This window comes from Astatotilapia calliptera, chromosome 9, assembly GCF_900246225.1.
Source record: "Astatotilapia calliptera chromosome 9, fAstCal1.2, whole genome shotgun sequence".
Taxonomy (NCBI): Eukaryota; Metazoa; Chordata; class Actinopteri; order Cichliformes; family Cichlidae; genus Astatotilapia; species Astatotilapia calliptera.
This window is the reverse complement of record NC_039310.1, coordinates 34,260,076-34,277,695: the sequence shown is the minus strand read 5'-3', so window position 1 is coordinate 34,277,695 and position 17,620 is coordinate 34,260,076. Positions and strand designations below refer to the sequence as shown.

General features: G+C 39.3%; 2 protein-coding genes across 2 annotated transcripts; one reads left to right on the top strand and one right to left on the bottom strand.

Moving 5' to 3' along the window:
* Nucleotides 1-6,338: 6,338 nt before the first annotated feature.
* On the bottom strand, nt 6,339-7,200 carry LOC113029661 (GTPase IMAP family member 7-like). The gene is made up of 2 exons (XM_026180647.1): nt 7,182-7,200; nt 6,339-7,077 (listed from the first exon to the last, which is right to left on the bottom strand). Exons 1-2 carry the CDS (start codon nt 7,198-7,200, stop codon nt 6,380-6,382), a joined length of 717 nt encoding a protein of 238 aa, XP_026036432.1. The 3' UTR covers nt 6,339-6,379.
* Nucleotides 7,201-13,170: 5,970 nt separating this feature from the next.
* Nucleotides 13,171-14,088, top strand: LOC113029665 (GTPase IMAP family member 8-like). The gene is made up of 2 exons (XM_026180650.1): nt 13,171-13,355; nt 13,458-14,088. Exons 1-2 carry the CDS (start codon nt 13,343-13,345, stop codon nt 14,072-14,074), a joined length of 630 nt encoding a protein of 209 aa, XP_026036435.1. The 5' UTR covers nt 13,171-13,342; the 3' UTR covers nt 14,075-14,088.
* The last annotated feature ends 3,532 nt before the right edge of the window (nt 14,089-17,620 follow it).

Here is a 17,620-nt window from a genome sequence, read left to right as displayed (position 1 = left end):
TGAGGAACACAGAGTACATGTCCAGGCTGTGGTCCAGTGGCTGCTGTAGAACAAATTATTCGTCAAAGCTGAGAAATGTGAGCTCTCCTTCCGTGTCGTTCCTGGGTTACATCCTCGCAAGGGGACAGGTGACCCAGGACTGACCTAGCTAAGGTTAAAGCAGTTGTCGAGTGGCCCGTTCCAACATCGCGAAAACTCTTACAACGTTTTCTGGGCTTTGCCAATTTCTATCGCCACTTTATAAGAAATTAGAGTCAAAAAGCAATTCCCTTACCTGCCTTACATCTTCTAAACTTCCCTTCATCTGGAGTCAGGAGACTGATGCTGCCTTTTCTAAGCTGAAAGAACTATTCACGTCTGCACCAGTGTTAATCCATCCTGATCTCAGTAAACAGTTCGTAGTTGAGGTGGATGCATCAGATGTTGGGGTGGGGGCGGTGTTGTCCCAGCGCTCTGACCCGGCCGGAAAGCTTCAACCCTGCGCCTTTCTTTTTTGCGCCGCTTCTGCCCAGCGGAGAGAAATTATAACGTTGGGGATTGGGAGTTGCTTGATCTAAGGCAGGGGTGTCAAACTCAAATACACAGTGGGCCAAAATTCAAAACTGGAACAAAGTCGCGGGCTAACATTAATATTTATTGAAAAAAAAAAAAATCTTCCTCCAGATATAAGAATAAATCTTTTCTTATGGACTCAAACAAGTTTTGCTGAAAAACTGAATATGGAACAAGCAAAGCTTAATACTAAACGGTATATACATTAGCTGTATAATACCAGTAGGCCAGCTGTAATAGTAATTTGGCATGGCTTCGTGGGCCAAATGTAATTAGACTGCCAAATTTGGCCCGCGGGCCAGAGTTTGACACCTATGATCTAAGGTGATTGATTGGGCTCACAAAGGCAGATTTGCTTGTCATCCAGGAGTTTGGAGGACCAGCTCTCTCATTAAAAGGTATTTCTGGTGGTACTCAATAGATAAAGTTGTCAAGGAGTATGTGGCCGCATGCTCAATCTGCGCCCGTAATAAATCAAACCCACGCCGCCCAGCCAAATACCTCCCAAGATTGTGTCTGACAGGGTTCCCCAATTCACGTCGCAGGTGTGGAAAATGTTTTTTATACAGCTCTTGGAGCAAAACCTTGCCTAAACTCAGATTATCACCCGCAAACAAATGGACAAACTGAGAGGCTCAACCAGGAACTGGAAGCCACCCTCCGCTGCATCACTGCCTCTAATTCAGCTTCACAGTCCTCAATCTTGGGGAAACCTGCAGTCAGCTGAGACTGAAGAAGTCACTTGGATGAGTGACGAAACGTTTCTCCCACAAAACGCCACGTCCAGATGAACAGAATCAACATTTTGGAGACAATAGAATTAAAATAATGATGCCACGTTCACGTCACTTCAACCAATCAGACGTTGCAATACCAAAATCCATGGTGGCCCAAATTTGCTGCATGTGGCGTCTGTCCAGTCACAAGTCTGTAGGTGGGTCTAAAATGGAGGTTGTTGATGGAAAACAGCTCTGATGCAGCTAGGTAGGCGTGGTAACTTCTGATAATCATGTGGCTACAGGCTACCGGAAAAAATAATGGAGGAAATCGGGACGGTAAGCCAATCTCTGTCTTAGCGCATTTGCGCCGCTATGTGTTTTTGTGGTCTTCTTTTGCGGCTCATTCAGTGAATTTTGGTCTGATCGTGGTGAAACTTGGTGTGTGGAGTCAGTGACAGCTCTGGAAGCTAACAAGCCTATCTTTAGCCGGTTACATGAAGTCTGGAGAATTTCCGGTTCGGTTTTGTTTGTTTGGCGGTCTTCTGCGCATTTACATAACTGCTCGTTTAATCATGGCTTGTTTTCGATGTGTTTGGTGGTTGTAGAAATGGTTTATATGACATTTTAGCTAAGATTCAGAGGTTTCTGTGGATACCACATATGTCTGGACTTATATTTCTCACCCCATGTTATAACCGATTAAACGTGATCTCCTCCTTTTTGCCCCCGGTACCGGGGACGTGGGGCTTCTTTTACTTACTTTCAAAGTTTTAAATGGTATAGCGCACAGTTATTTAAGCAAACTCCTCAACACAACCGCAAAAGAGCACTGAGATCGTCTAGCCAGATGCTTTTTAGGTCTAGATTGAAGGTCTTGATTGAAGCATAGAAGAGATGGGGCCTTCACAGATAAAGTGCCTAGACTCTGGAATAACTTGCCAGTTGATATTTGTACTTCAGAGTCCATTCAGTCTTTCAAACTGAGTCTTAAAACTCACTTTTTTATGTTGGCTTTTAATTCAAGTTCAGTTTGATTCCCATCAGACTTGTTTTATGTTTGTTTTGTTTATTTTGTTTTGTTTTTATGTTAGTATATGTGCTATAGAAATAAAAAATGATATTGATAACTGCCTGATGAGACTTGGGCTCAAATTTAAATTTTTTCAGGAGTTTGAGCCCCAGTAACTCTTAGATACTATCCAGAAAGCAACACAGTCCAGGACAGATCTGTCCTCAGGTCAGCAGATCCGCCCCACTTTCTGGCCATCCAAACAGGATCCATCCGCTTATGGAGAAGGCATCATCAAACAACAGGAACAACGAGAACGTGTTTTTGTTGTTGTTGTTGTTTTTCTTTAAATTCTCAAATTTCACTATCTGTTCTCACACAGAAACCATTGCACTGGGTTTGCTTTGTAGGTACTGTAAACTTTCTTTCCAAATTTTCTTCATTCGTGGAGTTACAATTTCAGCAAAAATTATACTTATATGAAATGATGTGAGTAACTGCTTTTTTTGCATTTTTATTTAGAAACATGAGATTGCTTTGAGCAAAGTTAGCTTAGAGCACATTACCTACCAGCATATTAGCTAATATAAAATGAAATGCTAAGAGGTTAACCGTTTAAAAAGCACCTCAGTGATTTATTTCAGTGTGGCAGGTGCTGTTATTGGGTTCTCTAGTCCAGTAGTTGTCACTCTAAGGCTGAACAGTTTTCTTTCCAAGACAATAAGACTTTGACTGAATAGCAATTTCTCCTGAGTAACATCTGCCCTGACCTTTAACCTAAACCTTGGTGAAGTTTAGATGGCCTCATCCAACAGATAGCTATGCTGTCAAGCCAATGAAAAACTTAGAAATTGGGGTTCTGGATTGGAATGACATTGATGTAAATACATTATTTGTAATGAAATAAAATTCTCTGAATAACTGACCATCAGCCCAGAGAACAACTTGTTTTTCAACTATCTTCATACAAACAGACAGGGAACAAAAATAAATAAAAACAAGCAAACCTGTTCTCTAAGAAATACTACAATCCACATTTATTTTTATTCATTGATGTTATTACCAAAAACTACTCTGACTAACTGACAAACTTATAGTCCCTCAGTACTTCTTGGCTGTCTGCTCCAGGTTTTGATTTTTTCTGTTTTCCTCTCTCCTCTCTTGTCTCTTTTACTCATTTGTTTGTGTTTATATTCATGGATAGGACTTATCCAAGTAACAAGTAAAGTAAGGGATTACTATTGCAAAAACAGTAATTAGATTACCGTTACTTTCCCGTAGGAACGCTGTGACGTAATGGGAAATTCACAGAGAAACTCGCGGATTCTTCCACTGACCGCTGCGGCACACCTTCACCAGGGTAAACCTCCGCCTATCCTACTCCTGCTTTACAGGTGAAAATAGAGCAAAAGGACTGCTAGTCTTTGACTTTATTTATTTTCTGCTGTGTTTTACTTGCATCTATTTGAAAGACTGAGTGTTAACACAAAAAAAAATATTTTATGTGCTGGAATGTGCAGAAAATAGGTTTAAATATTAAACAAATTTCTTCCAGTCAGAGAATGTTGCATATAATTAAAAAATTTTCTTGATGCATAAAGTTAAAAGACTAAAACTAATAAAACACATTTTAAAAAGAGACTTTTCCATTTGATTACATTTTGTATGATGGATTATGCAGAAAAAGTAGAATTGGGCTGAAAGATCTATCACTTTATTACCTATTCAGGCTGTAAATCGTGTTTTTAAAAAGTAACTAAGTAACTAAGTAATTAATTACTTTTGAAAATAAGTAATCAGTAAAGTAACTGGATTACTTTTTAGGGAAGTAATCAGTAATTAGTTACTGATTACTTTTTTCAAGTAACTTGACCAACATTGATCACGGGTTCCTGCCTCTGGGTGAACACACCTTTTTCACAGAAAAACTGTGTTGGTAAAGAATAACAGTGTTATTCAGCAAAATGATCCCTCTTTGAACAAGACTGCTGTGTTTACTGTATTAACTACACAGCTGTTTTGAGATATTGTCACCAGAAACATCAGTGGTAATAAAAAAGGAATAGAAAAAATTCCTCTGTCATAAGAAGTAGATCACCTGTAATTAATAAAAGCTAGAAAAACATGCATTTGGCAGTGTGAATATATTCCTTATGGCAGGACAGTGTGTGACTCAGGGTTAGAGTGAGGATAAAGTCACCTGATTTTCTGTTAAAAGTAGAAAAAAGTAGAGTAGAGGCAGACCTGAAAACTTGCTCTGTTTTGCTTTCTCATTGAAGCAGAGGCAGCTTTTATGAAATATTTTAATGAATTTACAGTGAGTGTACCGCTCTCTCTCTCTCTGCTGATAGAGTTAATTCCAGCAGTCTCTGTCTCACGCTTTCTCTCATCAGTATGACAGTAATCATTCAAATACGACCATTATCACAAATCGGTCCACACGGCCATGACAAAACCTCAGAGATGCATAGGAATGGTGTTGAAAAACTATTTCATCTTATGTAAATAAAACAAAAACAAAAGAAACCTTACACCAACCATGGTGTGTAGTCTGTACAGTCAGTGGTTTAGGGGAGTGCATGTGCGTAAGAATGGTGTATGAATTATGTTGCTAAAGGCAACCAAAGTCCAACAGGGTGTCTCATGGGACAGTGCCCACCAGCAACTGAGCTCTGAAGGCTTTAAAAAAACACTGCCCCAGGTAATGTCAGTTTCATTTATTGTAAATGGGAACTCCACCCCTCTAATGACTGCAGACAAAACACACAAACAGGACAAAAGGAAGGCAGGGTGGAGTGGGCCATCACACCATATTTTTTAAATTACCCTTTGGATTCCAGTCTTTATGGGACTAATAAAGGTTTACTTTATCTTATGTGATAGGACTGTCTATGTTGGTCTCCCAAATCCACAAAAAAATAGTTAGAGATGGGGTATTTTCTTTTACAAATGCATGTGTAATTAATAGAAGCCGTAGTGTCAAAAAAAAAAAAGGGAATCCTGGTGCCTCCCAGTGGATAATGGCAGCAGATACACCACCTGTTAAAACTGAGGTTAAGTGCACGAAAACCTTTAGAATGTCATAATAATTTCCCTGGTGTTTCTAACCACACTTCAGAGCAGTGTTTAGAAAAATCTGCACTTCAGAAGCGTAACACTGTGTTGAAACGTCAGTGTCGAGTGTCTCATCCCTACCATTCCTTTTTTGATCATGTGTTGCATAAGGTCAGACAGAAAAATAATTTTATACTTTAGTCAGCAATCCAAAGAGTAACTTCTTATCGTTACATTCATCAAGAGAATAAGATTTATTCTACGAGTTTTTGTACAAACCACTAGCATTACATGTACGTTTATGAGATTTATAATAGATCAGGTTTGTTTTAATTCAACATGAGTAACTTAATATTTGAAATACATAAAAAATGAAAAAAAAAAACACTTTTTTTAAAAAGAGAACACATAAAATTGACCTGTGCAGAGTCTATTTTTCAATAATAACAAAAACACAACAAATTAGACTGTTAGGTATAGATATTTATTTAATTTGACTTTCATTTACTAGACAAAAAGAACACTGAACAACTTTTTAAAGCCACATTGGGATGAACATTCTATGAAAAAATTATATGATACATACATCATATCTATATAGATATCTATATAGATAGATAGATAGATAGATAGATAGATAGATAGATAGATAGATAGATAGATAGATAGATAGATAGATAGATAGATAGATAGATAGATAGATAGATAGATAGATAGATAATATACACAATAGATTTGAGTTCGGACATATAGACTACATTTAGAATAGATACAAGAAGTACCTTTCTCTAATGATTAGTCTTAGGTCCAAAACTTGTATTATTAAACTTTTATTATTAAACCCTACTGACATCCAAGGACACACTGAAAGATGTGTTTTTATTTTATATTTGTTCTGATAAATTAAAGCAAATTAATGCTACACAATTATCTACACAAAGTGTGCATCAGAGATTTTTAATATATTTCATATGTTCACAGATGGGTACACAGACTGTCTTGTTTCCATTATGCTGATTGTGTTTAGACAGTTTATCATATTGATTTAATCTCTTGCAAGAATGGAATGAAAACGTAAAACGCTCTGGTGCAGTGGAGCAAGGAACCTGTACTTAGTGACTCGCATTCCCATTTTCCGTGCAGCCTCCACCTCTTGAAACATCTCATCTGTGTAGTACATGCGCGTGTTCTCAGCCACCATGCGATCAATCTTGCCGATTAGCTCATTCACTTGCTTTCTGCCCCTGTTTGTGTTTTCAAAGACGTGGAACCTATTTCCACATCTTTTGGTAATGACTTTAAGACCTTGGTGGCCTTTATTTACATACTCTTCTATTGTCATGTCTCCAAGATCACCACCGCGGGTGAACAACACAATCATGTGATCGTTAGCCCTTGGCCCAAACAGCTCCTGCAGGGCTTCCACAGAGTTTTTTTCTTCTTTGGTGAATCGACCGACTTGAATAACCAGCAGGAACACGTGAGGACCTGGACAGGAGATTTCAATACATCTCACAATTTCTTTTTTGATGATTTCTGCGGATTTTCCCGTGTCCAGAATGCCAGGTGTGTCTACCACACTAACTACCCTATTACCAAACTTCTTCACACGTTGTTCACAAGATTCAGTCACTGACTCTGAACTGGGAGAAGAAAGGAAACATTTTTCTCCCAGGATGGTGTTTCCAACTGCACTTTTTCCCACACCAGTTTTTCCAATCAGCACAATCCTCAAGTCAGCCTCTGCAACACAGATTGCACCAAAACAATATACCATGCCAGAAATCAATAGCTCAACATCTCAGAATCTCAGTTTGGGATATTAACTATACACAGGTAGAGCTTACCTTGTGGAAATAAAGCCATATTTTATTTGAAGTATTGTCCTGGCAGAGGTGAGAGCGATGAATGTGAATGTTTCTGTTGAACTCAATATTTATAGCTCCATAGCTGACACGCCTCCAGTACTTGCATAACAGGTTTATGAAATATTGACAGAGCAGCACAGCATAAGTGAGGAAACAGTAAGGAGAAGAAAGATTTGTAGTTGTTTAAAGTATGAGAACAACTGTTTTTCACTGAAAACTATATTTTAATTGCCCTTGGCAACTTGCATTTTCTGAAGAGGAAAATTAAAATAATAATAATATTTATTAATAATAATTATTATTAATGACTTTTTTGTATAAAACTATATAAACACTTTATAGGTGTTTGTGTAAAAGTTTATAAAAATTGTGTTTCACACTTTGAATAATAAACCCCTTGCATTACTACCAAGACAAAGACTACATTAGTACTACTTAGTAAGTTGAAGTTCTGAACCATAAATAAATATAAATACCATCAAAGGCCACCTGTGCTGGAGGTGCGCAGGACAAGCCCAGAACACCTCACCCAGGAGGCACCAAGAAGATATTCTGTTCGGATGTCAGTGCAGCAGGATGGATACATTTATTTATATATCTTAAATGCTGTAGCTCAGACAGACAACATGTGTCTGACAAATTCATAGGTATAAAAATATCAATCATATTTTCTACTTAAATGATCAAAATTGGTCTTGGTGCGTCAGCCAGAGTTGAATCTGTCCAAAGGAATCAAAGGCTCTGTAAGGAATCAGGAAACCATGTCTGATGGAATGGATACAACACGGATCATGGATTCAGACCAGAACAGGGCAAGATCCAATGCTGATTTGCAACAGTTAAAAACTAACACCCTGATTACCCCATTTTTACTCAGAAGTACCACTGCAGGACTTGGTTGTGCATTAGCAACAAAAAACTTAATTTGAGCCTGAGAGGGTTAACAGTAACTGAGTAAAACATGTAGGAAGCCAATTACTTATCAGTGAAAACTGATCTTAGATCAGGTTAGAAATGGTTAAGTTAGGGAATCTTAAGGCAGAGTTTCTATCAATCTAATTAATGACTAAAACAATCAAATTCTTTATTAAAGAAGGTTAAGTTGCTACATTCTATTAATTTGATTTTTTAAAGATTGTTGTTTAGATAGTACAACAATGAAGAGTAGACAAAGGCAGTGAACTGGAGGTACATTATATTGCTGACAGTGTTTACTCAGCCATCCAAATTGTTTGATTCAGGTGTTCCAATCTCTTCTTTAGCCACAGATGTATAAAATCAGCAACCTATGCATGCAGACTGCTTCTACAAACAATTGTGAAAGAATAGGTGGCTCTCAACGTGGTACCAGGATAGGATGTCACCTGTGCAAGTCCAGTCTTGAAATTTCCACGTTCCTTAATATTCCACTGTCAACTGTTGGCAGTGGTATTATAACAAAGTGGAAACAATAGGGAATGACAGGAACTAAACCATGAAGTGGTTGTCTACACGAACCTGTTCATTTGTCTAATTATTTTTCTTCCCACTGCGAGGTCTGTCTCTTCTAAGTCCCTGTTTGTGCATGGATTAATCATCAACGTGTCTTTTAGATCCCAACAAGACTGCTCAAAGGAGGGCTACCATTAGTTAATGCTTCAATCTTAATTATGATCAACCTCTCAACATATCTCTCTCATGGTCCTGGGCCATGTGGGCCCAGTATTCTTAGTTTCTTGTATTTTTGTATTTCGTTCCTTATTTAGGCCATGTTTCCTAAGTTGTCCTGTTGTGTTGTTCCTTATTTGACTTCCCCTTGTGACTTTTATCCCCTGTGTGCCCCTCTATGTATCTGTGAGCCCTCATCTCCCCTCCTTGTTTCATTCCATGTTTCCCCAGCCCACTATGCCCGCGCTCTCTCTCTCCTCCTGTTTGCACCTGTGTACTTCCTGTTTTACTTTGACAGTCTCCCGTCAGTGTTGTTTACTCCTGCCATGTCTTGTTATGTTTATCTGTGTCAGCTGTGCTCCCATGTGTGGCCACTTCCCCTGATCATCCCTCTTGTGTATTTAGTCTCTGTGTTTCATGTAGTCTGTGTCGCGTCGTCTGTGTTACCACCCCCTGTGTTCCGTATCTCCAGCCATAGCTTTTCCTTAGTTTATGTCCAGTTTAGGTTTCTGTTTGAACTATTACTCTTATGCTGCCCTCACTCTGTTTTGTTCCTTTCATCAGCCAGAATAAAAGGCTCGCTTTTGTTTAACTCCACTCCTGCATCCTCGCTTGTGTTCGCTCCTGGGTCCACCACACACATTTCCGCCCGGTCTGCCTCCGCAGACCGTGACAATCTCTCAAACATCCTTGAAAGAGTAGTTGTCAAACAGCTAACAGATCATCTGCAGAGGCTTATTTGAAGAGTTTCAGTCAGGTTTCAGAGCTCATCACAGCACAGAAACAGCTTTAGTGAAGGTTACAAATGATCTTCTTATGGCCTCTGACAGTGGACTCATCTCTGTACTTGTCCTGCTAGACCTCAGTGCAGCATTCGATACAGTCGACCATAATATCAAAGTCAAAGTCAAAGTCAACGTCAACTTTATTTGTCAATTCTGCCACATGTACAGGACATACAGAGAATAGAAATTTCGTCACTCTCAAACCCTAGATGAAATAGCAAATGAACATTTAAATATAAGAGAGTGATTAAAAAATGCAGATAAAATAAATTAAAAAGTAAAAATTTAAATAAATACAATACAATTTAACAAGAAAGCTATGCAATATACAATATACAATATTCAGGTAAGGGTAAATGACACTGAGTGTAAACCAGGCAGAGTAGTGCAAATAGGCAAATAGTGCAAATGGAGATTTAGTAATGTACGGTAAGAGATAGTGTAACAACAAAGTCTTATGAGGTAATGGCAGTCCAATGCTCCTGGTGCAGGCCAGTGAGTGAGTCAGAGTGTGTGTGTGTGTGTGTGTGTGTGTGTGTGTGTGTGTGTGTGTGTGTGTGTGTGTGTGTGTGTGACAGAGTTCAGTGAGACCATGGAGGAGAAGAGGGGAGAGGGGGCAGAATCGGGAGGGAGTTAAGCTTCCTGACAGCCTGATGGATGAAGCTGTCCTTCAGCCTGCTGGTCCTGGCCTGGAGACTCCGCAGTCTCCTCCCTGACGGCAGCAGCTTGAAGAAGCTTTGCATTGGGTGCGTGGGATCAGCCGCTATGCAAAGGGCTTTTTTAGTGAGACGGGTGCTGTAAATGTCCTGGAGGGAGGGGAGAGAGGCACCAATGATCCTCTCTGCAGCTCTCACTATGCGTTGGAGGGTTCTATGACAGGACGCATTGCAGGCTCCAAACCACACAGTGATGCAGCTCGACAGGATGCTCTCGATGGTGCCTCTGTAGAAAGTGTACATGATATCCTATTAGAGCGATTAGAACATGCTGTAGGTATTACAGGTACTGCACTGCAGTGGTTTGTATCATATCTATCTAATAGACTCCAGTTTGTGCATGTAAATGGAGAGTCCTCTTCACACACTGAGGTTAATTATGGAGTTCCACAGGGTTCAGTGCTAGGACCAATTCTGTTTACATTATACATGCTTCCCTTAGGCAGCATCATTAGAAGACATAGCATACATTTACACTGCTATGCTGATGACACCCAGCTCTATCTGTCCATGAAGCCAGATAACACACACCAATTGGTTAAACTGCAGGAATGTCTTAAAGACATAAAGACCTGGATGGCCGCTAACTTTCTGCTTCTTAATTCAGATCAAACTGAGGTTATTGTACTCGGCCCTGAAAAGCTTAGAAATATGGTATCTAACCAGATTCTTACTCTGAATGGCATTACCTTGACCTCCAGTAACGCTGTGAGGAACCTTGGAGTCATTTTTGACCCGGATATGTCCTTTAGTGCACATTTTAAACAAATATTTAGGACTGCTGTCTTCCATTTGTGCAAAATCTCTCAAATTTGAAAGGTCTTTTTTTAGAATGATGCTGAAAAATGTGTTGTGCATTGCATAACAATGCATTTCTTTAACAAATACATTGTTAAAGAAAGTACATTTGTGGGTTGAACAGTTTAATTATGTGGGTTATGCCTAAGACAAACTTGTCCAATCGTCTGTGCCAATGTGAACAGCTTATTCTGTTGCTGAATCTTGTTATGTGTCATTTATTGGATTGGATGATAGAAGTCTGTATTGGCAGTTTAACAATTTATTCATTTAACAAACAGAAAACTTTGTAGAATTTTGACTAATCATCACCGCAACAGCCTGGCACCTCCTCCTCCTCACAAGAGGATGAGGATAAATGTCTATGTATTTAGTGATGTATTGTGGAGTGGTGTTCCCTGGAGGAAAGGGAGAAGGTAGGTGACACGGTGAATGAAAGAGTGGCCAGGTACCTAAGTAATCTGAAGACAGAGGAGTGCATGAGCGCATGAGTGCTTAATTATGCTGCCTTACAGGAAAGGTGAGTCTAGCACTCACACACGCACAAACGCAATTGTAAGAGACAAAGAGAAAGAGAAAGAATAGCAAACCACAACGGAGGCATGGGATCAGGATAAAACAAAGAACATAACATTAAACTTCAAACAATAAAAAAAACAATATTCTGTCATATACTAAAATATCTGGGATAGAATTTTCACACAGGGAATGTGATGAAATGAAGACAGCAAAGAAAACTGAGTCTTTTCATAATTGTACTAGTGCATTTCATAACAGTACAATATCATGAAAAGGTTCTTTGTTCTAATAATTTCATGAACTTTCCTATATTCTTATTCACTTCAGTCTTTTACATTTTAAGTTTTATTCCCAAATTCTCTGCAGGGTTTGGATTCAGCTAGCATAAATAATCAGCAGGACATGAGACTTCAGCACATCACACAATTTATTTTTGCTCGTGACCTCTTCAGTTTGTCTGGTTTGGGTGTTAGTGGATGAAAATCAAATTTTTCTGACGAATTCTCCACCACAAAGATGACACAACTGAATGTTAAAAACGTTATATATAGCTTCACACATGACACACCTCCAGCATTTGCATAACAGGTTATTAAAACAGACAAAGATCGGCACAGCTTGCAGACGCCACACAGCTCGTCTTCTTCACTTTGCTAAACTGGACTGAAGGACTGAAGGACTATGTCTTCTAGTGGGTGAAAATATTCTGTAAATAGAATTTTTAGTTGTTTTGCTGAAATGAAAAGAAATGCATAGCAAATGGGAAAATGAACCATGTGACTTATTGTTTTCACAGAAAGGAAGATTGTAGTTGTTATCCTGGGAAGAGATGAAGTCTTGAAGAAAGCTCTAATAACCAACATCCTGGGAAAAGATTTATCCAAACTAGATAAAAGACAAGCTTTGAAAAAGATTGAGATCTATGTAAATGATATATATGAAGTCATGTTTACGCCAGACTTGTATGCAGAATTTAAGGACATACAAGACTTGTTGTGTATTAATCAATATCCTGACATGTGTCTGCTGGTGGTAGAACATGGCTTTTCACCAGACGATGTTCGGAAGCAGATAGAACATCTGAGCAATAAGACTGAAAAACCTGCAGAAGAGTTTACGGTTTTGCTTCCACTGAGTTATAAACCCACAGATTACTCGTTCATATCCTGCACCATGGAACAGGTTTTCAGTGAGCTCGACAGACTGGCTGAAGGCAGAAATCTGACGCTAACTAAAACAAAGTAAGGATGAAAAATAACATAATGCTTTATGGTATTTTTTCATGTATTTGTGGGGGAAGGTTGCTATGCTACTAAAACACAGGTATTAAGGCTTAATTTGAACATTAGGTCCACAGGTAATCCTGTTGTGGCGAAGGCGTGTTCCCGGGCTCAGCTGCAGGGGAGGGTGGTGCAGTGCACTCAAGGGACAGTGTTGGTTGGAGGATCAGGTGGACATGATTGAACTAATGAGGTTTCACCCTTTTTATAGTGCGATCAGAGATCAGAGACGGGAGAGTGCGCAGACAGCTGGAAAGCCAGCGGATGTGTGTGCCGAACCAGGAAAACAGCCTATAAGTGAAAAATCAATCAAAACCATTAAACAACCACAGGAACAGAGTGTCAGGTCACGGCCCTTTGTACCTCTTCCACGTTTGTCAGCACCACGCACTGTGATGGCAATGCCAGGTAAACCACAATCTATACAGTGTCTTTCAGACTTGTTCAGACTGATATCAGTTGGAAGTTCATTATTCAAAACTATGTCGATGTTTCTGAAATTCATTACAGGAATCAACACAACACAACACTTCCATACAGGAAAGCGTACCAGCAACAAAGTGAACCTTGTTCTCCTGGGAATGTCTGGGACTGGAAAGAGTGCGAGTGGAAACACCATCCTTGGAAAGCCAGTCTTCTTCTCTAGACCCAGTTCACAGCCCGTCACCAAAGATTGTGAGACAGCAGAAACAGAGATAAATGGCAAACATGTGCGTGTGATAGATACTCCAGACATGTTTGATGATGACATTGAAGAACCAGTTAAGAACAAATATCTAAAACAGTGCAAAGAGCTCTGTGAGTCACACCCTTGTGTGTATGTACTTGTGATGCATATAAGCAGATTTACAGATGGTGAGAGAAATATACTGAAAAAACTGGAAAAAGCTTTTGGGAGGAATGTTAAAGAACAAACTATCATCCTGTTCACTAAATCAGATGATTTGCATCGTTCTGGAAAAACGCTGACTGATTTTCTGCATAGTTGCCAACCTGATCTGAAGGAACTGATTCAACAGTTGGGCAACAGATGTGTTCTCTTTGAGAATAACAGATCAGGTTCAGCTCAGGTGGAAAAGCTGCTGGACACAGTGATCATGGTGTTAGAAAAACAGCAGAAATTATAATGTCATGTATCAGATCATTTTCAGTGTAAAGATATGAGAAATAGTTTGACCATGAAGTTATTTGATATCTTAAACTCGTAGATAAAAATGTTCTAATTTTGATTTTTAGCCATAATTTTTCTTTGTTTTCTACAAACTGGCGAATGAACGATTGGTTTCTGAATTGTTTTCTTTTTTGCTTTTGTTTTTTTGTTGTTGTTGTTTTTTTTTGGGGGGGGGGGCAATCTTGGTAAAATAAATCAATGAAAGCTCATTTTGTAAAGTTTAACAGCAACAAATTATCGCTGAATTCAATAAAACGAAGTTATCAAGTGCATCTGGTGTCTCTTTGGATAAACAGATCATTGTTAGATCCTTAGTTGTTTTGTTTGGTCCACTGTAAAAACATCTCAGGTATTCAGGTTAATTTAATAGAAGTGAGTGAGCTGCAGAGATTCCAAGACACCAACAAACTTCCGACTCCTATGATGTCTCATAAATACATAAATATCCATATGTTGGACTTTAAAATGTAATGTGGTGAAAACCTGTAATAAATAAGATTTAAAGAATATGAAATGTTAAAATGTATAGACTGGACATCTTATATGAAAATATAAAATTAACTTAATTTTTTCAATTAAGTACAGCATAACGGCATTTGTCCAGTTGTCTTCCTCGTGCACGAGAAACATAAAGAACTTTGCCTAATCGCGTCTTGCTTTGCTGTGTAGAATTGTCTTGAACGTTCCACCGAGTAGGTTTATGCTACAAACCTATCAACAATCTTAGCCAGTTATTTATCTGTTCATTTATGTAATTATTTTATTTTATTTCATTTTATTTTTTTGTCTGGAACCAAAACTGTATCCAGGTGCAGTTTCAACAAGCATCACTATTATTGTCGATGTGTCGCCATCTATTGGACATATCATGAATAAGCCAGGATAAAGAACTTATGATCTTGCTGCACATTTATTTAGTTCAGTTCATCCATTCATCCATCAATTCGCTTCCGCTTATCCTTTTCAGGGTCACGGGGGATACTGGAGCCTATCCCAGCTGCCCAACAATCATATGACCTATGAGAAGCGCTTTGGTGACCAGAGGTGGGTCCAGTATCCAAAATTGTACTCAAGTAAAAGTAGCATTACTTTAAAATATTATTACTCAAGTAAAAGTGAAAAGTAGTCTTCAAAAAAGTTACTCAAGTAAGAGTAAAAAAGTACTTGGTGAAAAGACTACTCAAGTAGTGAGTAACTGTTTGAAATGTCTGATTTATTTTTTAAATAAATGCTATCAGACAAACAAAAATAAATAAATATACAATTTTTTGTATTTTCAAATAGAATATATGTAAAAAGATCAACAAAATAAGGCACAAAAATTCTAATTTCCAGATTTCAGTTTTTCACAACATAAAGCATTTTTCATCAATACCTACAGTAAATAATATAAATATATAAACAGTGCAAACCATTTCCAGTGACAAGATATGCTGTAAACGTTATATTCATTTTTGCTCCAAATGCCACAGCAGCCTCAGAGGAAACATTAGAACAAGGCATCTTCAACATATGTACATACACGGCAGCTCAGTTTACCATAAGTTGTATGGGTGTGCGTCTATTTCTGCATATTTAGCAAACAATGTGCCATTTCTTCACTCAGTGAGGTGATGGTTAAGCTTCAGCAGCAGTTTGCTCTCAAGGTTCTTTCTGTGAAGCTTTAACTGTTTAGCAGTGAACAGGAGTCCTGCATGACTGAGAAATCCTTCACAAGCTCCAAATGCAGGAAGAGCTGTATTCATTTTGATCGACAGCTTCTTGATGGTAGGAACGCCATGCAATGGATCCACACCTCCAGTGAATGGACATGAAAGGTACCTCTCCAGTTCCCCTGCTTCTGGCTTTCCTGACCCCATGGATCCATCACCTTTGTCGGTTAGGCTGCTGTTTGCGCTGGCCTCATCCAGCTCTGAGTCTAGGTGATGTCTGATGAAGTGGAGACCTGTGGAAAGAGGCTTCCGTATCCGAGGCTTTTCAAAGTGGCCTCACAAAATTATCACGACTACAACAACCAGAAAAAGAGCTGGATGGACATTGCTGCTCAATTGCAGCTGCCTGGTCAGTGTTTTTCATTAGTAATTTAGCAAAGTTGATGGTGGTGGAATGTGTGTGTCTGTGTGTGTGTGTCTGTCTATGTGAGTGAAAGACAGAGAGGGAGAACGAGAGACAGATTTTGTATGATAAGCTTCATGTTATAAACGCACAGTTTGAGCACTCAGGTCGCATCAGAGATGTCTTTTTACGCCTCTTGGTGGCGCTGTCACTTGCTGTTCGCTCGCTCTGTGGTAGAGTATCACTTCCTGTTCCTGCTCAAACACAGTGGTGTTTCTGAGTAGCTTATTTGCTTAGCAATTTAATTAACAACTTTTAAATACATTCTTCTTTCATAGTATAATCTTCACGTGCTTCATCCGAAGCACACTTTCTGTGTACTCACTACCTAATTTATAGCCAAAGTATTCACTCACTGTGTCTGTACTGTTTCGCTAGCTTAGCTCGTAGCTGACTCGTTAGCACCATGGCTACTTCACCTGTCCCTCCCGCACTTTCCTGCTCATTGTGTCAGATGTTTAGTTACTCTTCTGCCTCCTTTAGCAGTAATGATACTTGTAAGAAATGTAGCATATTTGTAGCTTTAGAGGCCAGGATTACTGAATTGGAGACTCGGCTTCGCACCCTTCATTCACCCATAGCTAGCCAGGCCCCTGTAGCTGGTACAGCGAAGATAGCGTAGGCCCCGCTAGCTGTTCCCCGGCAGACCCCAAGCAGCTGGGGAAAGATGGCGGCTGGGTCACGGTGAGGAGGAAGCATAGTCTTAAACAGAAGCCCCAGGTACACCACCAACCTGTTCATGTGTCTAACCGTTTTTCCCCACTCTGCGACACACCCGCCGGGGTTCAAACTCTGGTAATTGGTGATTCTGTTCTCAGATATGTGAAGCTAGAGACACCGGCAACTAGGGATGGGTATCGTTTAGGTTTTATCCGATACCAGTACCAAACCGGTACTTTTCAAACGGTGCCGGTGCTTAAACGGTGCTCAAACCGGTGCTTAAAGAATGGAGAACACAAACTTTGTCCAAAAACCTCTCATTTTCAGCTGTTTTTTTGTAAAAAGATAACAATGTTAGCCTTTTCTGCAGCTATAGGTCATATATGGTATCACTCTTGGCTGGAAGCAGTGCTTAATAAATGGAAAATGTCATGGTCCTGCGGCCATGACTCAGTGACTTTGTGTTTGTGTTCTTTATTGTTATTACTTTCATTATTATTCGTGGCTGTTTTGGGATGGTTTGTGTTTTGGGATTTTAGATACTGGGTTCTGGGTTTGTGCTCCCTCTATTGGTCCCTGGTGTTAGTGTTCCCCTGTCTCGTCAGGTTAATCAGGTCCAGCTGTGTCCCCCACCTGTGTGTGATTTCCCAGTGTCTCTCTGTGTACTTATAGTGTGTGTTTTCCTCTGTTCCTCGTCGCGTCGTCTGTGTTCATATTTTGTGAAATC